At 45.1% G+C, this 26,041-nt stretch overlaps 1 protein-coding gene across 2 annotated transcripts in view; it reads right to left on the bottom strand.

Annotated features, from left to right (window-relative positions):
- Positions 1-26,041, bottom strand: part of BCL2L13 (BCL2 like 13) — a 624,222-nt gene that overhangs the window by 206,065 nt on the left and 392,116 nt on the right. For both annotated transcript variants that reach the window (XM_069628661.1, XM_069628662.1), the window contains one exon: positions 18,662-18,805. In XM_069628661.1, the coding sequence (XP_069484762.1) occupies positions 18,662-18,805 (144 nt within the window). The remainder of the gene's footprint in view (positions 1-18,661; positions 18,806-26,041) is intronic.

The raw sequence follows: 26,041 nt of genomic DNA, 5'->3' as shown, positions 1-26,041 counted from the left end.
TACGCAAACTGCCTTTTCTGCCTTTGACCATTGTCCGGATTACATTTTTGCCCTTCTTCCCTGCACGTGCTTCATTAGGCCGAAGGCCACTGCTGACATGGACGTTGCTACCCCCTTTCCCTGTTTAACACAAAGCTCTCATACGCTTGGCACAACAAAGAGGAAACTTCGAACTGTAAAATGTGTCTACTTTGGCCACCGATACAGGTGCTAGTGATGTAGGGGGTCGCAGAATGATTACAGGGGATGCATATAATTTAATTAATGAAATTAACAGCTTTGAAGGGGAATAATGCAAGGGAGATAATTTCAGAAGGCAAATTTGACAAGAGTGACAGGAAAAGGGATTATGCAGCGACAAAAACTAATGTTGGGAATAGCTCCTTAGCTCACTTCGCAGCTAGCCCTGGGAAAACCGAGGTGCTACCACTGGACTTGATGAGCCATGCGATGCCGGATTGGGCAAACAACCTTTTAGGGGTTCCTGAACTAAAGCACATTACATTCTCTGTGCAAATGACCCCCTACCGGCACCCATATTGCCTCTATTTGCAACCCCCCATGGAGTACCACGCAATCTTGATTAAGCCCCTGCAGACCTGTATGAATGATCCCGTTATCGCGGCACCTATATTCTCTGTACACACAACCCCAGAGGGAATTAAAATACCCAGTTCTTTTTTGGAAAGAGGGCCACAGGTGAAGAGCACTTCGCCGCCCAGAACCAGTACATTTTCATTATTAAGTCCCTGTCTTATGTAACGGAAGGATGGTGGTTGACAGCTGGGAAAGGATCCCACCTGTGTGTTATTCTTTCCAATGTAGGGACCCCACATGGAACACCAGCCATTCTTGCCCTTGTTCCCACTCCTGCTGACACTCTTGAGGAACTAGCACAGGGATGTCAATGCTCTTGTCATCACTGAATTGGCGGTTATGAAGAACCTCCTAATACATATCTTCATAAATAGTAGAGGCATAGCAGGGGTACCCCAGGGGAGCCTCATTTAAGCACAGACCAATTTAAGGAGGCCTGAACCAGTAGCAGAGAAGTCCCATAATATCCAGCTTCCTGCAAATGGCCCCCCTGGTGACTTTGAACTGCCCCCAAACCCCACCCAGAGTGACGTCAAAAAGAGGATTTGGAAACAATCTGACCCGGGTATTTCCCTCATAGTTAACCAACTACTGTATAAACCAAGGCAAATGCCCGGGCGGTCTGCCTCTGTGGAAATCAACTATGGGGACCAGTACAACCGTCAGAGGATAGCCATGGAGTTAAGCACGTTATAAATACGCAACTAAGACAAACAACTACGCAACTAAAAACAAAGAAGTCCTGTAACAGCACATCGATGTCTGCGGGCTGTGTGAGCACTTTAAAAATGCAAATAGAGTAGTTGGGGTGTGCGGTGGAAGAAGCAGATCAAAGACTGGCCCTACAGCTTGGTCACCCAAAGAGCCCCAAAGCCACAACATAGCAGGGGTATGGGGAGTGGAATTACGAGGGAGCCTTGCGGGGGAGGAGGAGAACTATTTTTGTACAGAGTCCCCAAATGTTCCAGCAATCAGATGGAAGTGAGGGAGATTCTTAAAAACAAATGTACCCATTGGCGTAGATCAGTCTATGGATGCTGTTCCTTACTTAGAGAGGGCATCTTAAGTTGCAAAAGACAGTCATAAAGAGGGAAGCATTTACAACACTATTTGCATCGAACTAAGGGATCCAAGACTGACCATGGACCTACTAGGAATCGGAATGAGACGACGGCCAACGTCCAGTGGCTCGATTGTAATTAGTGCCCCCCCCCCCCCCTGTAAAAATGACAACCCTTTTAGAACCATGTACTCCACAGGAATGAGGACCTTGCACCTGCTGCTCTCTGGAGCCAACTTAACTCCATTGGGGAAAATATCTGAGGAGGCTACTTTTGGATGCGGGGGTATCGGAAAATGTTATTTATGTAGTATCTCATACCCTTGGAGGCAGTTAATACCAGAAATGCTATGGGGCGGTAAACGGGGGTAGATATTGCCCTACAAACTGGGAGCTTGGTTGGTGCTCCTCATTCTTATTGCATAGGATTCATGTGTAACATGTATGATTATGTATTTCTGTGTACTTTGATGGCCTTATGGCCAAATAAAGTTAAATGATGAAACACCATTTTGTATCCAGTGGAATACTCACTGAACCATAGCAATAGTATGGTTACTCAATTGGATCTTTAGACTGAGAAGCAGGCGATAGCTATTATTTGTCTACACACAGAAGACTGCTGATTAGGTCTCATGGGGCTTTCACTAAGCAGTACTCAGTAAGGCCGCAATGGGTAGCAACTTTATATCAACCGTTGTACACAAACTCCAGGGCAAGAAAGTGTATGTCAATATATGAATGGGTGCAGATCACAAACAATGTCTATACAGAGATGCACCAGGTAAGTCTGTCCCTTCGCACACTTAATACTTGTAATATACATGAAAACTTTAGTACTACAAATATTAATTGTGTCAAAGTCAGTAATCTGACCTGATCAAAGCTGGGAACCCCTCGCAGTGGGAGGCCTAACAAGGTGCAAGCCAGAGCCATTCCTACCACAGAGGGGGATGGTGGCAGTTGGGAGGGCCCTAGTTCCTGTATGCACCTTAAGTGCTTGTATGTACCTTAACAGTACCACTGTGTAGAAGTCCAAATATCCACACCACATTCCTGGCAAGCTGCTTTCCTTTTCTTTTTGATAACATACAGTCAAGGTCTAAGCAGATGGCACGCAAGGAAACAGCGCACCAGAGCCTCTCAGCAAACAATGTCAATGTTAGTAGGTCTTGTGGCGTGCACGTTTGCCACTTGGGTGGTCTCTTGGCACTCTTTCAGGTCTGGAAAGAAAGGCGGATTACAGGTTTTGAGAGGGAGAGGAGCAAGAGAGCTTTAAATGTGCTGCTGGCAGCTTCAGTTCGGAGAAACAGGTCACTGAGCGCTGGTGTGTTTTCGGTCGGTAGACGTCATGTGTTGAGGTGTGAATTTGTGCGGTTTGATTTCAGGTCTGGTGAAGTGCGTGCGGTTTGTGGTGCGGTAGGAGTGGTTGTGTTTAGTTCAGAGTTTGAGTGTGCGCATACAGAAAGTTGAGTTTTTAGTCTGGTTGGTTAGTGGCAATACATTTCCTACACCCAACAAACCCTCCAGATGATATACATTTCCCACCCCCAACAGTTCAAAACAACTGTGGTCATGGAGTGCTGCGGCCAGCAAGAAGCAAGACAAGTCCTGCTAAGAAGCAGCTACCAAAAAAACTATATCTCATACTTTCCACAGACTTTGCTGCAGCATGGCGCCCTAACACAAACTCGAATGCTCTCGTAGGCAGCCTGCCATTTTTCCAGCATGGCAGCCCCATGCGAAAGGAAGAGGCTTTGCTTAGCCCCTTTTTATGTATTTTGCCTGCAAGTCAGTGCCAGATTGGTTAGGGGAAGAAGTCCAATGTGTGCGGTATAAATATTTTAAAGTAAAGTAAATATATTATATCACAGGTAGGACTATCTCTTACCCACCTACAGGAGGGTTTGAGTTTGTGAGGTTAAGCGCGTCTGAACCCTAGTCGAAGAGGCAGGGGGTTGAATTGTTTCTAAATGGGTTTAACTACAGCCTTTAAAAGGGCTGATGGACTTTGGATGCGTACTACTTATCACCCAAACCTGTGTGTACAGTGGACCTAGCACATAAGGCTGATTTTAATGAGTAGTTAAGCAAGAACAGGTGGGGGTTGCGTGAGACAGAAGAACAAGTTACTTACCAACTGATAACGTTCTTTCAACTGGATGTTCCTCCAACGTATTCCTCATCTTTGATATCTGGTCCAGCTTCGGCTGCTTTCGGCAAAAAAGTTTTTGCTAGAGAGCGCTGTGCGTCGATGCATCGAGTTGATGTCCCTTGAAGGCCTCCCTCGAGGGTGACGTCATTGGGTGTATAAGCAGCACGTGCGGCACCCGTTGGCCTCAGTTCTGTTTTTCCCTCCTGTTCGTGTTGCGCTGTCACAAGCAGCAGTTAGCCCTGTGAGAACGGAAGCTGCAATAGCATAGGAAATTCTACAGCAGGTATGCTGGGAGGGCGATGAGGAATAAGTTGGAGGAACATCCCGTCAAAAGAACATTACCAGTTGGTAAGTAACTTGTTCTTCGAATGGATTGTGTCCTCCAACGTATTCCTCATCTTTGATAGACTCTCAAAGCAGTATGCAGAATTTGGTGGAGGGAGTAGAATTTGAAATTGCCGGCATCTTATAAGGCCGGATACAGTACCGCCTTACCAAAGGCAACTGCTTGAGAGTGGGAAGCATCTAAACAGTAATGTTTTGTGAATGTATGCAGCGATGACCAAGTTGCCGCATCACAGATAGATTTAATAGGTACGCCCCTTTGAAGGGCTGCAGAAGAGGCTATATCTGTGGTAGAATGAGCTCTCCAGCCTTCTGGCGGGCCCTTGCCTGCCAATTTGTAACATTCTGAGATGCAAAGAATAATTACCTTGATAAGGTCTGCTTTGAAACAACTTGAACCAATTTCCTTCCGGTGTATTCAATAAAGAGTTGGTCATCAACTCTGTGTTTGGAGACCCTAGAAATATAAAAGCTTAAAGCTCTTCTAGGGTCCAATCGATGGAGCCTTTCTTCCTCTTTACCGGGATGCGGTGGGGGGTAGAACGCCGGCAGAACAATTTTCTGATTTAGATGGAAATCAGATACAACCTTAGGTTGGAAGGAGGGTTTTACCCTTCACACAACCCTGTCCTTGTGGACTGCAGTACAGGGTGGCCTAGAGGAAAGTGCCTGCAACTCGCTCACTCTATGTGCAGATGTTAATGCAATCAACAATATGGTTTTAAAAGTCAACAACCTCAATGGACATGTGTGCAGGGGTTCAAATGGGGCACACATTAAAAACTTTAGAACCAGATTAAGATCCCAAACTGGGACCTGAAAAGAAGAAGGTGGGAACACGTGCGTGAGACCTTTTAGAAATTGAATCGCCAAGGGATATTTAAAGTACGAGCATTCTTCGGAAGAGCGCTTGAAAATGGAGAGCGCTGCCAGGTAAGCTTTAATGGTCCCAACATTGAGACCTTTGTGTGCCAACAGCTCTGGGGTTGAACACAGAAAAGCATCAACATTCTTTTCTCTGCACAAGTCGCAAAATGTGTTCCAATGGCAACGCTACAGAGATTTTGTTGCTGGCCGCCTTCTCGAAAAGCAACACCTCCATCACGTCATCTGGGAGATCCCAATCCTTGTATCTGAGCCTTTCAGAAACCACGCATGAAGGTTGAGTGTGTTCACCTCTGGATGGAGAACCTGTCCCTCCCTTTCTGAGAGAAGATCCTCTCTCTGCGGAAGACGAATCGGAGGACAGAAGGACATATCTAAAAGGTCTGGGTACCACGTTCTACTGGCCCAAACCGGGGCAATTCAGATCATGCGGCTTCCGAACCGTCTCAACCTCCTGATTACTTTAGGAATGACGGGGATTGGTGGAAACGCGTAAAGTCGTGGGAACTCCCAATCCACCATGAATGTGTCTCCTAGTGCTACTCTCTGAGGAAATTCCCTTGAGCAATACCTTTTGCACTTCCGCTTGACTCAGGTCGCGAACAGGTCTACTTGAGGGGTTCTCCAAAGGATGAAGATCTCTTGAAGGCCTTCCTGAGCTAGTTCCCACTCGTGGGACACTGCGCTCTGCCTGCTCAGAGCATCCGCCGTCGTGTTTTCCTCCCCGGCTAGGTGAACTGCTGATAAGGAGATTCCTTCTTGAATTGCCCAGTACCAGAGCTACATTGCCTCTCTGCACAGTGGTAGTGACCCTACACCACTTCTTTTGTTGAGGCAATGCATGGCCACTATGTTGTCAGTCATTATCAGGACATTCTTTCCCCTGACCGAGGGCAGGAAGGCCTTCAGCACTATTTTAATTGCCCTCAGCTCCAAAATGTTGATGTGTAGTTTGGACTCCAATGGAGACCAACGACAGCTGACTGACAGATCGTTGGCATGGGCTCCCCACCCCACGAGTGAGGTGTCCGTCACTACTGTAATCTCCGGCCATGGCTGCCAAAAATGTTCTCCCTTTAGAATATTGTCCTCGCAGGCCCATCACAGAAGATTCTGTGCGACGGTGATTGGAATCTGAAGTAGGTCAGTCATCTTTCCTGCAAACTGGGACCATTGTGTTCTTACAGCCCATTGAAGGGATCTCATTCTCAAGCGGGCTTCTGGCACCAGAAAAATGCAGGATGCCATGAGGCCGAGCAACCTCAAGAAACCGAAGGCTGGAAGATTCTGGGGAGCTTGGAATTTGGTAACCATCTGAAGAATGTCTTGTGCCCTCACCTGGGTGGCAAACTCTTTTCCAAGGATGTATCTAATACAGCTCCAATGTACTGGAGCTGCTGAGAAGGTGTCATCTGTGACTTCTTGAAATTGAGGGAGAAGCCCAGTCTGAAGGGAGTGGCAGGTGACTGAGATGATCAAGGGCTTGTTCGGGAGAACGCGCCCTGATCAGCCAATTGTCCAGGTAGGGGTAGACATGAATACCCCCTCTCCTGAGATGCGCTGCCACCACCACCATCAGTTTAGTGAAGACCCTCGGGTGGAGGTCAACCCGAATGGCAGGACTCGAAACGGATTGTGCAAGCCGCCAACAGCGAACCTTAGGTATTTTCTGTGTTTGAGATGGATTGGCACATGAAAATAAGCATCCTGGAGGTCCAATGACACCAACCAATCCTGTAACTGGAGGACCTGGAGGATCTGAGAAAGTGAGACCATCTTGAATTTGTCCTTCCTGAGGAACTTGTTCAAGTAGCTCATGTCCAAGATGGGTCTTGGTCCCCCGTCTTTCTTGGGGATCATAAAATATGGGTAATACCAACCCTTGTTCCTCTCCGCTACAGGCACTGGTTCTATAGCACCTTTCTCTAGCAGGGTTAATATTTCCTGCACAAGGAGCGGATTTGGAATCTTCAAAGAGTGTTTCCCCGGTGGATTGTTGCAAGGCTGGAAGGCAGTAACCTTGGGCTATTGTCTCCAGAGCCCAAGCATCTGAAGCAATGTCTGCCCCCCACTGGTGATTCGTGACACAATCTCTCAAAGTGGTTTTGGAGCAGTTGTTGCAGCTGCCGATGGCAAGGAAGCTGTAGCTGGCTTTGCACTTTTTCCTGGTCCACCACAAGGGTTCTTTCTTTGGCCTCTGACCATTCCTCTCGCTTTTCCAAATGAGCAGTAGTAACAATAGGATCACCCATCCATAGACCTGGAGAACGAAAAGGCTTGCCTAACAGCAGCCCCTAAAGATTTGGCAGCCGCCTTTGAGGTCTGCAACCTCTCAAGGCTCTCGTCAGCCTTGTTTCCAAAAAGGTGAGACCCGTCAAAAGGCAGGTTTAGAAAACAGGCCTGCACATCTGGTGCGAAACCCGACTTCCGCAACCATGCAAATCTGTGCATAACCGTGCTTGTAGCCATAGACCTGCTGACACTGTCTGCAGTGTCTAGTCCAGATTGGAGGGATTCACGCATGGCTTCTTTGCCATCCCTAACAATAGCTAGGAAACCCTCCCCTTCTGGAATGTGCTCTGCTGCCATTGAATATGCACTCCCACAGAGTGTATGAAAATCTGGCTAAGGCACATGTGGAGTTGGCCGACTTAAGGGTCATACTCCCAGCTGAAAATACCTTGTGCGCCCATCCATCCACACGCTTGTCGTCCCTATCTGGAGGGATGGTAGGGTACACTGCTTTATTAGATGTAGCTGTGGCTGCCTGGACCACCAGACTCTCGGGAGTAGGGTGTTTGGACAGATCGCCGGGGTCGCTAAAGGAAGGGCAGTATTTTCTCGTGAGGGATTTATTCACTGCAGGTATAGAATCTGGGGGGTTCACAATTTCGGGCTACTCTATTTTGTGAGGCCACATGAAAGGGTAAGACTAGGTCTGTAGGTGGACCTTGGTCCAGTATATCAGTAAGGTCATCCTGGATGAATTGAGCTGGTGGTTTAGCCCAACCTAGGTATTCAACTACCTTTGACATCAGGTGCCAATACAAGGAATCAGCGCGTTCCCCTGGCTCCGGTCTACCGAACTCAGTTTCCGGTGATGTGTCAACACCACTAGCATTGTGCAGTGGGTAAACCAGATCTCTCACCTTACTCTCCTCTGAGACTAAACATTCTGGCACATTAGGAGTTCCAAACTCCAGGCCAAAAGGAACCTCCTCTTACTCAGACCGCTCTTCTTCCTCAAAAATGGAATAGAGGGATTTAAAGTACTCCTTTCTAAGCAAAGGAGTATACAATTTGTCAGGAACCACCAAAGGTGTAGGCTTTGGGGGAGGCTTTGATTTAGCCTCTTTGGCAGTTTTAACATGCTCAGAAGGCTGAGTTGAAGCCAAAGTAATTTTTTGCGCCGATGATTTTGGTGTCAAAGTGCACGTCACGACTCATGTGACTTTCTTTCATCGGAGACCTTGAAGGTTCTCAATGGGTCTTTATTCGATCGCTCCAGGGCACGCAAGTGTCGGTACGGGACCACTCTCGTCTGGCTTCCGAAGAAGGCGCGGATAGAGGCTTGACCTTCTCGAAAGTTTCTAGCATTTTCACTCTAAATGCCTCTCACTCAGCGGATGAAGAGTGTTTTGTGGGGCACTTACATTTTCTGCAGGATTCGTCTGACGATGAAGATGGCGACCGATGGTGCCGTCTCTACGATCCTTTCGTCGAGGACGAGTGGCGGGAGCCATTATGGGTTCTTGATCTTTTTTGTTTTTTTCACATCGAGGAGAACGATCTCCAGACTCGACAGTCGAGGAACGACCAGTTTTAGTTTTACGGCCTACCTGCAATTTTCCCTTCCTTTTGAAACCTGACCAAGGTGTAGTGGGGGGTAGGGGGGGGGGTTAGGAGGGGGCAATTGACAAAGACATTGTCAATGATTTATTTTGATTTTTGAAGAACTGCGTAGTAAGTAAATACTAACGAGGCACGCTGAGTCTCTGAAGCAAACATGTTTGAGGAAAAACAGAACTGAGGACAACGGGTGCCACACGTGCTACTTATAGACCCGATGACATCACCCTCGATGGAGGCCTTCGAGAGACATCGACTCGACGCCATCGACAAACAGCGCCCTCTGCCGAGAATTTCTTTTCTGAAAGCAGCCGAAGCTGGACGAGATATCAAAGAAGGGGAATATGTTGGAGGACACAATCCATTCGAACATGGATTGTGTGTGTGTGATTGGGAGGGGGGGGGGGGAATTTGTGGGTTATTTATGTATAAATTTGGCCGCTCTGGTCTATTGTTTCCTGAATTATGCCTCATCCGATTAATCAGGTTAATTAAAAAGTTCCTCACTGTTGCGACTTCTCTTATCCTAGTCCATGTTGCCCCTGTTCCAAGTGTTAACATCTGCAGCGGTGAAATCTGAGAAACTTCACTGAGATAAGCAAAAATAAAAGGGAAAGCTAGTCTGCAAGCATGCTTTAAGGGGGCCTTCCAAACCCCAACATATGTTGGCTTGATCTCCCCATTCCTTCGCTCTTCATGAGCACCATTGTGTTATCTTAGAGAGTGGGCAGGGGGCAGCAGTCGGAGAAAGGGAGACTATGAACTAGAAGTTTGAAATGGAGCGTTGGAGCCCCTTTACAGAGAACGAACGTGGGACAAATACCCTGTTCTATGAAATTTCTTCCACTCAGGAGAGCCTACAACCACGTTTTAGCTCACATCACCCCTTTCAGAGAGGAGAAATATCTATTCAGAAATAAGGGCAACCCTGCAGTCTGTTGTACCGCAACGACAGACCACGGGATTGCCCGCATTTCTGAATGCAGACGCAGTGTGCTTGATAAACACACTGGAAATTGGGAATTTCAAAATGGCTATTCCAACATGAAGATAGGCGTCATTACTTAAAAATGTACGGAAACCTTTGTAACCATTTGGAAAATACCAGTAAACAATTGAAGAAAGACGGAAGCTACAAGCTGGAGAGGATGGCATGTTATATCTTACATTGAGAAACTATGAATTAAGCCATTTGGGGACATACTTCTAACAGATTGATTGCAGACCTCATGTTGAACAAGTGTTTGTGGACTTTAACATCAGAACTCAGAAGAAACCAATATTCTGCGACATAGCCCTGATGAGGACGTTTTAGAGGTGGAAACCCGTGTCGGCTGGTTATGTATATCAATTTAACATTAAATTCTTGAAAAAGCCCAGAGGCTTGCTGTGTTAAATTCAACTATTTGTATTTCAAACATATTGTTTTATGACTTTGAACAACCAATTGGTATAAGACTTCTACATGGTTTGATAAATTAGGGTTAAGGTTCACATGGATCACTGCTGACCAGTGTAGTATAGTTTTGTTTGACGTTGGCCGAGTTCTATAGCGAGTATCCGTGCATGTACCCTCCAAGTGAATATACAAACGTAATTGTGTTACTCTAGAGTAGTGGTCTTCAAACCTTTTAGGCCCGAGTCCCCCTCCCCTCCACCCTCGAGCAAAATGTGGGCGGGCTGTGCCATCTCAAAAATTACAAATGAACAGCAAGTCCAAATGGCTATGAACTATTGCGCACTGTCACCGCACCTCACTCCCAGTATAGTCCCTGGGCTCCCCCACCTGCTCCCATCACAATCTCTGGGCTCCTTCATCCCACTCCTACCCAGCCCCATGGCTCCCAGCACGGTCCCTGTGCTCCCCCACCCTGCTCCCAGCAAAATTGCAGGGCCAGTGGCGGCAGGTGAATTTTTGAAGTGGAGTGGCATAAATATTTCCCCCAGATATGCCATAGCAACCGAGCATAGCGAGTGAGCCCGAACCAATCAAGGGACGTTCGGGGGGGGGGGGGGGGTTCCCGTGGAATATTTTTATAGTGGGTTAAAACGTTGCATTTTAGAGCATACTTTTAAAAGAAAATCGTGTAAAAAGGCAAATAGTTTGCAATTTGCACTGGGGGGGCCCAGAGGGCAGGCATGATATTTTTTACTGGACATCTATGATAGATGTCCAGTAATAAAATACCATCCATGTCCCCTGTGCTCCACAGCACCAGGAGAACCGATTTTGGCAGGTGGATAGGGAGATTGTGCAACAAAGGCATTTTTAAAATGCCTTTGTTTTACAACCCTCCTCCCTCCCTACTCGCCAAAAGCAGCTCCACGGATCAACACAAACACACATTCACACAGCAAGCACTTTATCTCACACACAAGCACCACTCACTCATAACACAAGCATACACACATCCATACACATTTAAATGAACATAAATGTACCTTCTGTCCCGGTCCTGATGTTTCCTCCCCAGCACTCCAGCTCCTGCATCATGAACAGGAATCGGAAAGTAAGAGCTTCCTGGTTACTGAACATGCATGCAGGGGCCTGCGTGTGGGTGCCGAAATGCCCCGTTCCAGGCTGCTCTGTCCCTATGTGCGAGGAGGAGCAGGAGCACCCCCTCGCACATATAGACATGCAGTTCCCCAGCCAGCATTTCCAATGAGCTGTGCAAGGCTTGCATAGTAAACTGCCCCCCAGCCTTGCATTCCTCAGTGAGCATGTGTGGCTGGGGAACTGAACTGTCAAAGGGAAACCAATGGGAGAGAAGGCATGTTATTCAATGAATCTACAATGCCCGATCGACATACGAGCATTGAATGAACTTCCACATTATTTGGAACTTTTTCCAGACCCAACTATACAAACAATTTTCATGAAATTGCGATTAAATATCCTACCTACCCACCAGACAAAGACTGTCTCAAATTCGATACTTATCAAAAGGGGAATATTTCTGTCACTTCTGCAAGAATAAAGAGACATCAGAGTCTCTTAATCATCTAATCATGATATGCCCTGCACTAGTCGACAAGAGAAACCTCTTTGGAGACCTATTTAGGATTTCTCAACAAGAACAAGGCGACTCCAGATGGCTAAAACTCCTGCAAGGACAAAATAACAAGTTGATGTATACAGTTGCACAATTTCTTGATAATATTTTGGAGCTTACCCAAGCTACTTAAAGTGACTTTTTTGTTTCTTTTTTTTGTTTTTTCTTTTTTTCTTTCTTTTTTTTGATATGCCTTATCTAACCCAAATGTGAAATGTCTTATGCAATCCAAATGAAAAGTTTATGTATAAACTATATCATTTTAAAAATAAAATTCAAATAAGGGAAACCGTGTTTCCCTTTGACAGTGCAGCCAGGCCAGGAGAAATTCCTCAGCTGGAAAAAATTCAGCTGAAGTAGTGCTCAGTGTTTCACTATTCACCATTCATAATGGGTGAGGGGACCACACTGGGTTGATGCCCCCTCGCCAACTGATGATCCGCCAGGCTCGAACTAACCTGTAAGGCAACAGGGCAATGTCCGAATCAAAAATGCAAAGTGCTAGTGTGGGCCAGTTTTTTTGGTCAAAATGGGCCAGTTTGATGAGTTCTTCACTATGCAGCTAGTAGTTTTGACCACTGATGCTGAATAAATATTCTTTAAATATCACCATTTGCTTACATTTTAACCATTGGGTACTCTTCAAACAGTCTGTCACTAAAGGAATGAATTGCCATTTGCAACTGTGGACCACTTTTTCACTGGTGCCAGAGACAGTTGCAAGCCCCAGTCCGACCCTGTGAAACACCCCTACCCATTTTTTCCATTTAAAAAAAAAAAAAATTATATATATCCACAAGAACCCCACTAAACCACCAGGGAGACCTACTGTGACCCTCTGCGGATCACTCCTCGAAAACATATCTAAATTCGTGGACAAAGTGCTTTGCACCTTTGTATCTACCTTACCCTCTTATGTAAGAGACACTACTGACTTTCTATCCAAGATAGACTATCTTCCATGGGAACCTACATACATACTAGCGACCATGAATGTAGTATCCCTGTATATGTCTATTCAACACAATGATGATATGAAAGCATGTCAAACCTTCCTAAGCACACGCACGCTCAACTATTTACAACACTCAAACATGGTACTTGAAATTATAAAACTGTTTGGAGAACAACATCTTTATCTTTAACAATGAGATATTTCGCCAGAGCCATGGGTAAAATATTTGCACCATCATACGCAAATCTAATGATGGGCCACTGGGAAAAATCTATTGTGTGGGCAGAAGAGAATGAGAAATACACAAAGAATATAATACTATGGCTACGCTAAATAGACAACCTATTTGTCATTTGGAATGGTACTGTACAATCTTGGTGTGAATTTGTAAGGTTGTTGAACAAGAACAATTTAAATCTCAAATTCACGGAACACCATAGCCAACAGTCGATTACATTTTTGGGTGTACAAGTTAAAATTGTTTGACAAAAAATTGGATGCGAGCTACACAGAAAAATCACAGGTGCCAACGTCCCCTTGCATGCTAACAGCGCACATCCCAAGAATCTTTTATGGAGCATTCCATATGGTGAATTTATTCGCATTAGACGAAACTGTAGTGAAATTAAAGTCTTTGATTCGGCTAGTCAAGTCACACCTCAAAACTTCCTAAGACAACAATATCCAAAGAAAGTAATTGAAAGGTCATAGCTAAAAGTTCGAGACATGGTGTCATGATGCCTGCCCCCGGGAAACCAGACCAGGCCCAGCAACCCAAGAAGCAGGCATCATGCCATTTGGAGCAAGCCCAAAAACCCCAGCTAGGGGCAGTTTGGGTGCAGTCCTGGCACCTATGGCGCCAGGCTCATAGTAGAAAACCTACCTGATGCAGACCATGCTGCAAACTTACCTGATGCAGACCATGCTGCAAGAAGCCACAAGCCAAATGAGGCTTAGGAGGGACTATTTTACCTAAGGGACTACTTTTTACTCGGGTGGGGCTGTGGAAGAATACTTACTTGGGACTACTTCCAAGGCTATTTAAACCACACCCGGACAGCAGCACACGCTTCGCGTTATTCTGCATCCAGCAGCGTAACGCTCACCGTGCCTGCAGCAGCTTCCAGTCTTCAGCCACGCCCGCCTCGAGTCCGGAGCTCCTGGAAACAAGAAGAAAGAAGGAGGAAAGGTCAAAACAGGAGTTTTACCTTTAATCCTTACCTGAATCCTGATCCATCACGCCACGGAGCTGGAGAAGAAGTCTTTAAAAATGCCTTACTTCGCATCCTGCAGCGCCGCGCTGTACTCACCTGCCTTGCAGCACTTCAGCATTCCATCATGCTCTTCTCCATCTCGCGGCCGCTCTCCGACACCTAAGGTGACAAAAACAGCAAGTTGAGCCAAGGGGATACTCTAAGACTGTACAAGCTACCCCCAAGACTTACCTGATTTACCACAGGGGGTACTTACCTCATTTCGGGTCGGCGCAGCCTCCACTGCATCTCCGCCGTGCCCCGGCCCCTATGGGGAAACAACAGAACAGCAAGGCGCAATAAGGGGAAACCGATTTTTTCCCAATAGACTTACCTGGTTTTACCGCTGGAGGCATCAATCCCCAAGACCTCATACCACATCAGCGCCTGAATGGGGGAAAAGCCACATGTTATACATTGACACCATTGTATCGAACTGAGCCGGATAGTAAAAACTCTTACCTGCATCTTACCGGTTGCCACGTGGAACTCTTCATAAGGGCACTACAGCAACCTAAAAGGAATTGGACAGAGTGAAGGTCAGACGTGTTTTGAACCATTACGAACTACAGACTTACGGCGTCTTGCCGGCATTCTTTGAGTCAATACCGTTCTGGAACTCCCCAACTCCTCCGCGCCAGTGAAGAAACTGGTCATCTACGCGCCCCTGCGCTCGAAGCAGGATGGAGAGCTCATCTTTCCAAACCACCAGGCGAGAGCATAGAGGGAATCCAAAAGTGACCTGTGGGAAGAACTACGGGAGAGGGGAAGGTGGGGTTAGCGCGCGAACTCCACAGGTAGGTAATTCCCTTTCTCCATTACAGAAGGATATTCCTACGAGTCAAACAAACGAAGCTGGGTGGGCCAGTCCAGTCCATCATCTCAGCACTACGCGTCTCACTGGTGGAAACAACAGCTGGCCAGTTCAGATCGACGCCCCTGTGGGAACCTGGTGAGTGTAACACATGGACAGACAAATTGTTAATCAAAGCATGATATCGCAAAGCAAAATAAAAGAAAATACTACAAGACTGATCTTAACATTTGGAAGCCATTCGCAAATTATTGAAAACCTCGTAAATAAATACTGGAAAGTCTTAAAAGCTGATAAAGACTTAGGAAAACTGTTACATGACCGCCCTGACATAACTTTTCGTAAAAGTATCTCCATCAAAGATTTAGTAGTAAATAGCTACATGGTTCCAGATGACACCAATGTAGGTAGCAATTGGCTCTCTAGTGGGGGTGATGGCTTTTTCAAGTGCAGCAGATGTAAAATCTGCAAATATGCACTTAACTGTAATAGCTACACCCATCAGATTTTAAAAGTTCCAATCTAAATTAAGGGCAAGATCACATGTGAAGAACTATTGGTCTATGTCTTGTCCTGTCCATGCCTCTATTAGTATGTCGGAAGCACCAGTGTAAATAAAAGTATGAATCTTACAAAACACAAGAGTCATCATCAATAAGAATTGTGCATATCCTATGGCCAAACATTTCTCGGAATTTCATGATGGAAACCCCAAAACCTTAACATTCTTTGGCATTCACAAAATAACAACTGGCCTGAGGGGAGGAGACAGTGAAAGATTACTGCGGAAGGAGGAAACAAAATACATTATTGTTTTCGAGAGAAAAAAACCCTGTCGGCCATAACGTTGATGAAGAACTATATACTTTTTTGGGGGTCTTGAATACCGTAATTACAATGTTAGAAATTGAAATTTGTTAGACTTTTGATGTTCCTTGCCTTTCCGTCCTAGGGCTTTTTACACACATTTACTTCACTTTCTTGATTTATGGCATTTTTTGAACAACAATATTTTAAGATGTAGTTCTTATCCAACTATTTGGCTGTATTATCAAAATGAGTTCCTTCTTTCGGGAAAAAAAGCCAGCCTATGCACTACCACAATCTATAATCTGTAGATAATACACTAGGCCCCAAAAAACAGAGCATATGAAAATATAAGACCCAATTGTTTTACATTTAATGCAAGATGTATTTTGCATTTATTGAACTGTGTGGGATATTAATTTTATAGATGCAGTTGCACTTTCTTATAAGAAAGGTTTACAACTGCGATGCAGGGCGGGTTGGTCCTCATATTTGCACATTTAAGAAGAACGCACTATGCACTTTAAAAATTGTGTGAGCTCTCAATTTCATAGGAATGTTCTATGCACTTTAAAAACCATGTATGGGTCCAATTTTATAGGAAAGCACAATGCACTTTATCAAATAACGAATCAATAGATGATACTTTTTATATATATTGTTGAAGGGTGATACTGCATTATTATGGGATTAGATACTAAATATGATATAGTATAACATCTTTCACATACTTTTAATCTGTCACACACAAAATTAAGAACAAAACAGTATAACATCATGTATTCAACAATTATATTGATCTGATTGTCCATAAATGTAAATGTATCACTAGTATATATGAGACCACAACCCCTATTTGAGGCCCAACACTATCCGCAAGTGCGTTGTGTTTACACATGCGATTGCTCTGACAGTTATGACTTATATGTTTCTATTTATATAATAATAATAATATATGTGTGCATTGCATTTGTGGTATTTGCATGTATTTCAATTAAGCTGGCACCAAGCACTTTATTTAAAGCCAATAATCCTGGCTCCATAATAAAGAACAAACATGTCTATCAATACACATTATATGTTTGAAAAAGAGGGATTGTGTAAAAGTTTGCTACATATATTTTGCACGACACACTATACTAATTATAGTGTACGCTTTAACTCGTGAAAAAATATGCAGCTGCTGTGGTTGCCGAAGCGCACTGTGCACTGATAAATGAAGGAATTGCCAACGCATATGAATGCAATGCGTTAATAGAACTAAGTTGCATTGCCGGGCACAAACTACAACAATATATATTTTGTAGGTTGTATTATCATGAAAATGTTAAGAATCATGCATTACACACTTGATGTTAAGTCTTCACCAACATGCCAGAACGTTGTACAATATGCCACGTAAGTCACCTTTTCACAGTTTATCACTTATGTGTGTTGAAATAGGCTTGCCCTTCTTGGCAGGAGCAACTGTGATCAAGCCACAAGTACGTGGTAAAACATGTTATGTTGCCTCGCTGGCCCTTACCTTACTGGGGAACCAAGATTGTGTTTTTAAACTGCAGCGATTTAATAAAGGTTGTTCTAATTCACGACCTTCGCCGTTTGTCGGTTCTTCCGCTTGCTATCTTTGCCAATGGGCATGTGGTTGAGCCTGCTACTAAGGCATCTCCTGCAATCGCTGTGTGAAGGTGGGAGACCAACTCATTCGCTTTCCGCAACCTTTGTCTGCTATATTTTCCATGTTTCATTTTCCTACAAGCACTAATTTTTCAATATTGTGTACGTTTCAATTTTTACAAACGCTGAAAGGCAGAACTGCAGAGCAACAATGATTCAGTTCTGGGAAACATCAGGAAAAGGTAGCTGCGAGTGCTGAGCCAGGGCTGAATCCAATCAAACACAAAGGATATTCAGCCTGTTACCGGGCCTGAAGCCAACTGACTGTGCGAGGGAGTACCTGCATGAAGTTTGTGCATGCAAGTGTGATTTTATTTTCTAGGTATTTCTCTACATATCTGGGCAAAAGGCACAACATGAACTTTTGCTTTGAAGTTATGTGTCTATATATTGCTAAGTGCTATAGTATGATATTGTCTAGATTGGTATATATGAGACTTTGGCCCAGGACACCAGTCAGAACATTTCTTTTTCCCACCAGTTGGAAAAAAGCCATATCAATTGAGCGTAGAACAGGGGAGAAACCACTGACTTGCTCACTTATATTATGGCTACCATTGAGTTCCCCTAATTCACTGCACCTGTAAAACTGCTCTGATAGCCGGAACACCATTCAAAAGCAGTGCACGAGAAAGAGATGAAAAAGGGGTAGATGTGTCAGAGAGGAGGGTGAGCTCTCTGGGGAACACTGTTTGGGTTTTGGAGTTGTGTGTGTGGAGGGCAGCTGTGGGTGGAGCTGTGTATGGGTGCACATGGGGAAGATGGGTGCAGGTTTGGGCTGGTGTGTGCATGTGTACAATCTGAGCTGGTTAACTATTCCAGAGTTGGGTAATCCGGGACATGTTCTCAGGTCAGATACAGACGTGCAACTGTATGTGTACCCGCTTTGCTTGTTGCTATTAGATTTCCTGCATGCTTATTTCTTACTTTATTATTTGCTTGGTACAGTGGCTGTATTGTGCAAAATGCTGTACAGTTTTATATGCACAGATATGGCTTAACTGAGTACATTTCAGCTTCCACTGATCCTGCTAAATTGAGATTGGCATTTGTATTGTGCGCACTGCAAGCATGTCGATTGTGCTGCACCAGATGTCTGCATTTGTGGCTTATCCCACTTGGCCAACCTGAAAAATAACATGCTGGGTGGAGAAGACAGTCCACAACATAAATAGAATTAATCCCCAGAAAACCGATTTCTGAACTCTTACCCATCCTCCTTGTTTGATTATGTAATCTGCAGCAGCATCCTCAATATACATCACTCCGTACTGCACCAGCGTAGAAAGTGGCTGCTCACCCCTTCTCGTTAGCGTCCTCAGTAAATGCTGGAGCAAAATGAGAGGCACCAAAACCTGCAACATGGGACACGTGAATGAGGAGGATTACAAAAATGGCAATACTTCACTAGAGAAAAAGAACCAACGGAAACTGGGCAATTGCCATACGCAAAAGAAACTGCAGATCTAGAAAATCTGAATTTTACTTTTTTCTTTATCTTGCCATTCTCAGAAATCCATTTACTTTATTACATTTAGGGGTGAACTTAGAACTGGGCTCTTTAACCTAAAAATACCTACAACATTCTAAAGTAAATTATCCAGAGCAGGACCATGCTTGGATCTTTCTTGTTAGCACAGTTGTGTACACGAAGGGAAGAAAAATAATAAAAAATGAAAGCGTGAACGAAGACTGACAGAAAACATGTTCCATTTACAGGTAAACATCTAGAAACGCATTCAGTCGCACAGTACTGTATTTGGTTCTCAGTTATAGATTTCAGTTTCCTACCCTTAAAAGCAAACCCATAGCCATAGCCATAGCTAAGGCTATGTATATGTAGGTTTCCGTAGCCAAACCTACATTTCCATTAATCGGGCGTGAAAGTACCAGCAAATCAACCGGGAACCTTTGGTCAACCAACACACACCTGATGAACCAACAAACTTTGAAACATTTCAAACAAGGAGGCAGACATCTGGGAGTCCAAAAATCCCAACTCTGGAATAGGCTGTACCACATTTGACGAAGAAAGTAACTTCAGAAAACCTACAAGTTGAAGGTTCAATTTGATATTAGATGAAGACCTTTCAACACAAGGTTGCGGTAAAAGAATATTGTGCCTCATATTTGGAGTCGGCACTCTAAAGTGAATGCACTATGGCACTGTCACAGTACAACATCTCCTAATACATACAGAGAAGCATAAAATGGCAACGGCTGACAAATGGTGTTAGTATCTGGGCTTGTTATGGCAGTTTTGGCTTATAGGCAGTACTTACAGCACCAATTAACCAAAACTAAAAATAACATTCATTGCTATTCAGATACTCTTGGTTCAGGTGCTCTCCTCTCCTTCACAATTTATGGAACAGGTCTGCTCCTGCAGCATAATGGTCTGAAAAACTACTCTAAAGATGCTGCATAAAGCAGCAATAGAATTAAGAATGCAGAACCCAGGTATGCAAAACCTCCATTGCACACCTGGATAACCATGCTACCCTATATAACCATGCCCCAACCACCAGTTGCCTATATTTTAATCCAAGCATGAGGAAAAATAACACTGGCATATGCATCAAGGGATGGCTGGCCGGGATTTGTGATTACGAAAGAGCCACCGGCTGCACCTGAATCGCTATGAAGGAAAGGTCTTACTCTTCAGCCCATTAGGCTCCCCCTCCACCCTCTTGCCAACTTGTTGGAGACAGATTACACAGAAAAACACTGCTGGGGAAAAGCAGACGTATGTGTAAGGGGGTTTCAAACAAATAAGGTATGCAACCCTGCCTGGTTGAAAGAAGAATCCAACCAGGAGGGAAAGATCCAGAAAATGATGCTTGCAGAACACCTGTGGTGAATCCCAAGTGACCATCGGTAGATCTCAGAAATGGGCACACCACATTGTTTAGCTACAGATGCTTACTTTGAGTTGATGGAATGCCTATGAAGATGCCCTAGAATGGAAAGATCATGCAGGGTGTATCCCACTGAGACGTATGCAAATTAATCTGGCAATGGTGGCCTTGGCAGTCTATGGTCCCAGTGCAATACCACCAAGAGTGATATAAAGATTCAGATCCAAGAAAAGGTCTAGACCTCTTCAAGCAAAACTTCAGTGTTCCTGTCACCACCCAATTCCTGAGGGCTTCCTCGGCTGGAGGACCACGAGGCCAAACCTACTGGTTCTAAGCAACATCAGACAGGAACTTGGGAGGATGGTCCCAAGAACCATTGTCGGCATGAAGGGAGGATGGTCCTAAGAACCATTGTCGGCATGAAAGACGATGTACTGCTCTGCAAACAAGTTGCCCGTCTTTTTCTGATGCCAGAAAACAATCACATGCAGCACTCCTGTGGACCCTTTCCACAAGCAGAAAAACCCAAGAGACACATAAATCAAAGCCAATCCTGGCCCAAACCCCTGGCGAGACCATGAAATTAATGAAATTATATTTTATTTATATTGCGCTCATACACAAGCATTTCAGAGCAAGACCAGACAAAAAGGGAGGGGAACAAGGGAGAACAAAAAAAAGAAGCCATCTTAATAGGCCCAGTGACATTAAAGTGCAAGTGCATGGAAGATGGAAAAGGGGGAAGTGCATGGAATGGGGGGGGGGGCAGAGTGGAAAGTGCAGAACAAAGGAGAGAACAGAATAAATAATACAATAAAATAAATAAAAGCCATAAACCATGTTAGTGCAGCCAGCAAGTGGCAGGTGAAAGTTAGTCAGATAAAGTAATTCTGATAAGTGCAGAAGTGGGAGGGGGCTGTATGGGTACAGATACAGAGCACTAATGCAAGGGGTGGCCTGGAGGCAGTACAGGAGGGTGGCAGGGTGACCAGGTACCTGGGCCCAAATGACAGAGGGTGGCCAGGTGCACGATACCAAGAGAAGAAACAGATCAACAGGGGAGAATGGGGGCAGAGGCAAAGAGTAAGGTCTTGAGGTGCTTCCGGAAACGGAGATGGTTTTCCTCAAGTTTCAAGGTGGCTAGGAAGCTGTGTTAGGCAGAATCCTGTGCAGTGCCCTTAGGGACCACTACACACAATTAAGACTACAGGTGGCAATACAAGTTTTACCTTTGATACAAGCCTGTACTACTATGTTAAAGTGGTAGCAGTAGTGGAGCAGCCAGGCTTATCTTATGAGCAGTTGCAGAGATTACACAAAGGGACCACAATTACTGTGACTCAAGCAAACACTGACTCAAGGTATCAGGTAAAAAATATAAGTACATTTATTTTTAAACCGTTTGTTATAAACACAACACTTCTATTCATTCAAAAATCACACGTAAAATACACTACAACCAACCAATTCACTTTGGTACACTAACTCAAGGTAAGTACCCTATGTTTTAACGGACCAGTGCTGTGAAACAAAAGACGTTACCAGGAATACGTATGCGATAACTTTTTGACAGTATTGACAGTTCGGTCTTACTAAAGTATCGCGTATCCGCGGCAAGAAATGTTACTAGGGCAAAAACGCACTTAGCACCTGAGTTAACCAGAGAGAGTCGAGGGCAAAAATCACAGCCAATACTTTTGTCAAGGCAGACAGAATCAGAGAACACTCAGACAGAAATTCAAGAGTCAATAGGCCGGAGCCAGTGTCAAGTGGAACGGGGTTCCTGTTGTCGAGGATCACACAGTCAAGCAGTTCACGATTCAACGTAGCCAGGAGTACTTAGATATTGTCAACAGAGGAAACAAAAGTTATAAGAAGGAGGGAAGACAAGGGCAAGCCTTGGAGGCGAAGAAAAGGGATTCACCCCAATTCCTCAAGCAGAACACAGTACCTTATTCTATGAAGAAGCTGGTGCCACAGCAGTTGTTCCTGGTAGTTTCCTGCAGACCCACGGTTCCTGGAGCTTCAGTACGAAGGAGGACGTATGGAGGGGTCTGCACCACACAGGGATGAGGCCGGCAGCAGCGACGGTGAATAAAAGGTGCACTCCTTAAAAACACTAGAGGCTCTTCAGATGGCTATCCAGACCTCTACAGCAGTGTGCAGCGATTTCGACCAAGAAGAGGATCCTCTGGCTGTGGAAGATGAGCTGGTTATCCCACCAGGCTCAAGGGAAGAAGACTCCGGACTGGATCTTCTCTGGTCGTCGAAGGGTAGATAGCTCAGGACTGCAGCAGGGCTTCAGCGCGACGGGGTAGTTGCAGCAGCCGTCTTCTTCTCCGCTTCTCTTCGGTTCCTTGCAGTTCCAGTGGCGACTCCGACTTCTAGCCCAAGAGACCTGCCTTTTATGCGAAAATCCCCCATTCACACAGCCTGGCTGTCAATCACGCAGCAGGGGGGTTGTCCAGCCCGAACAACCACCTCAGCCAATCATGGCAAAGTGCGACTTGGGTTTCCTAGGATACCCTGTGCAGGGGGTGACTACAACCCTCCCTTACCGAGGCGCCTGGAGGAGGGCTTCTTGGCAGAAGCCCGTCATAAGACAGTGAACAAAGAAGGCAAACCTGGTTTGCAGCGGAAAGTAAAACACAAGAAGGACTTTAACAAAAAGAAATGGCGAATAAACCCAACCGGAGCCAAAAGAAAAAGTATATGGTCAAGTGGGTTTAAGTTCGAGGCTAATATAATAGCCTAAAACAATACCACGTTTATATAGTATAATCGCGGTAGAAACGTTAGGGTAGATACCACTGCCACCAGCCAAGTCTAAATGTTAAAAGAGCAAAACAATGCTCTAGGAGGTACAGATAAAAAGGGCTAAGGATTAACCCTTTCCAGTACTCCATGTAAAATGGGGTGTACTGGATCTGTGGTTAAATGACTAAGTAAAGTTAATGGCAACTTTACCCTTTTCTGGGGGACAGTAGTCAGCCTCAGAAATGGAGTCGGTGGGAAGTGTAAAAGACAAAGCCTGTGTCACTGCACTGAAGGTGCTGTGTAACACACAAAAGAAGGGGGCTACTGAAGTGGTGTACACAATCACGAAAGCAGATGAAATACACATGGCAAAAACACAGGCAAGAGTGGGAAAAAGAGGCACACTCTTACCAAGTGAATAAATAACTCCAGAAATCCAGCAACGCTGCTGGGGGACTCACTAGGTGAGGGAAATTATCCATAAAATGAGAATTCTCCGTAAGAGGCTGTTCCAAAGAGAGGCACCGCCGAAGACCAAGATACCCCCAGCTCGTTTCTTTGCAAAACGATTAACCCTGAGGGAGTTGGAAGTAGAAGAGCGAAGGGCTCGAGCACGGAGGTATTTACGGAGGGATAGTTGAAGATATTTTAGACCCAGGCCCCAGAAAACCTTGTGGACAATGCAGAGGATTTTAAATGTAATCCTTGCATCCAATGGGAGCCAATGAAGGGATTTTAGGGCTGGAGCGATACGATCCCAGGGCTTGAGGCTAAGGACAAGTCTCACAGTCCTGTTCTGGATTAGTTGTAAAGGGCAGAGAGTGGAGGCAGGTAGGTTTAGAAAGAGGATGTTACAGTAATCCATTCTGGAGAGAACCAGAGCTTGGGAGACCGTGAGCTTTTGAGGGAAGGAGAGGAAAGGAAGAGTACCTCTAATGAGGTGCAGTAAAAAGTTTGACTTTTTGGAGACATCAGAGATGTATGAGGAGAAAGAAAGTGTGAAGTCAGAGATAACCCAAAGGAGTCGAGGGAGCGCATGCTCCCAGGGCCGCGCCCCTGCGCGCATTTAAATTGAAGGGGGAAGATTATTTTTCTGGTGAAAAAGGTTCTGGTCTCCCGTCCATAGAGAGGGACGCCCATACAGTATGGAGGAAAGGCGACGGGGCATAGGAGTATGACCCAGATGATGTTCGATTCCCAGGAGATTCAGTGCTATTACAATAGGTGGATATCTACTAATCACGCCGCCTTCCAACGAGGTCTAACATAGGACAAGATGGCGCTGTTGAACGCACTGGCAGAGAAAGGGAGTAGGGCATTCAACCAAAAATTGCAGTGCAGTAGATACAAAGTGCATTATCAAGGGCATTATGGATCAGCAGGGAGTAGGAGTATTACAGATAGATGTACAGAAGTCATTTTGAAATTGCCCAGGCCAACCACAACTTGTCAAATGAGGTCTCTTTTGAGGGCAACTCTGCATTTCCATCAGTGGATACTAGGTTACGACAAGATTGTGAAACCAGTGCAAGACTCATTTGCACATACCAAACACATTGCAGTGGTCGGATATGACAGAGAAAACCTTTGTGGTAATGACATAAGCCCTAGCAAGTGCTCTTGGGTTACCAGATTACAGGGATATACACAGGCGGTATTGACATGAAAGAATGGTACTAAACATCATGCGTATTACAGCACAGTGTTCGATCCTGTGACTTCACCAAACCTGGGGTCAGTGGCCACTGATGCGTTAGTGGTGCAAAGTTGAGAACATAGCGCTAGAATGATCACTTTTTGCGGCAATGCAACATGCACCAACCTCAATGTTGCTCGAAACAAAAACATTTCTTTCAGCATCCAGACTTACTAAACATGATCTCATTTTGTTAAATTCAGCCAATCCGACCTTCACACAATGTTCAGTGTTAAATCCAGTCTAACTGCTGCTTTGACCGAGAGATGGGGTGCCCCATGACTGTTTAACCACAACGGCACTCAAACCACTCAGAGCTGTCGGAAATCCCATTGACAAATTTAAATGAGGAGTACTACGTGGACCGCTCTTGTTTGAGGAACAAGATGAGAGAAAAGAGCTGAAATCAGGTTATGCAGTGTACAGTACACAGTGATTAAAAGTGGAGAACTCCCAGACGTATACCTGGTGCAAATAGCTGAGCTTATCACCTTAACAAGGGGTGCACTACAGCAAAGAGCAAGAGGGCAACCTTTTACTGGCTCCCGCTACGAGGGTGGCATAGTGCATGATTACAGAAAGATTTGAAGAGAAATGTTTCTTGACAGCTGCAGGTACACCAACACAATATGCTAATGCCATTCTAGAATCATTAGTGATGCCCACAGAGTTAGGGATAGTGAAATGCATTGGGCACCAAGCCCCAAGAGACACAATCAGCCAAGGAAATAGTCCTAACTCTTACCTTGTTAGAAAAAAGTGCAGTGTATTGTTCTGATAACCCATAGCTTGACAAGTTATTAAAAATACAAATTGCTCCAGTGTCATGATTCCTGCCCCTCATGTCCTCAGCCCTCCAAGATGTCAGGCTGGAGCCAGGCCACGATCACCTACATGGCCCTCAAGGGCCTCTCCATCCCTCCAAAGACCCACTTGGAGTCAGACTTGGCGCTTGTGGCACCAGACTCACTCACTCCCATAGGATAACATTGGGGATTGGACTTGTAGGGCATTGATGGGAACAAGATGGATGCCCCCACATATTTCGGTTCCCAGAACTGCATCTGCAGTCTAGTCTTTTGGGTGTGGTTCAGCCCAGAGACACCTGGGATACCCAGAGACTATTTAAGCCACGCCCAGGCTGAGAAACATGGCTTGCGTTTTCTGCACCTGCAGCGTGACACTCACCGTGTTCGGATCGGTCTCCAGTAGGCTGGCATCTTTCTTCTGCGCTCAGCTCCTGCAGGAACAAGAACACCGTTCGGAACAGCCTTACCTTG

The sequence above is a fragment of the Ambystoma mexicanum genome, chromosome 12 (assembly GCF_040938575.1).
Source record: "Ambystoma mexicanum isolate Mex_15411 chromosome 12, UKY_AmexF1_1, whole genome shotgun sequence".
NCBI lineage: Eukaryota > Metazoa > Chordata > Amphibia > Caudata > Ambystomatidae > Ambystoma > Ambystoma mexicanum.
The sequence above is the reverse complement of the archived record's forward strand: the minus strand, read 5'-3'. Positions and strand labels throughout refer to the sequence as shown.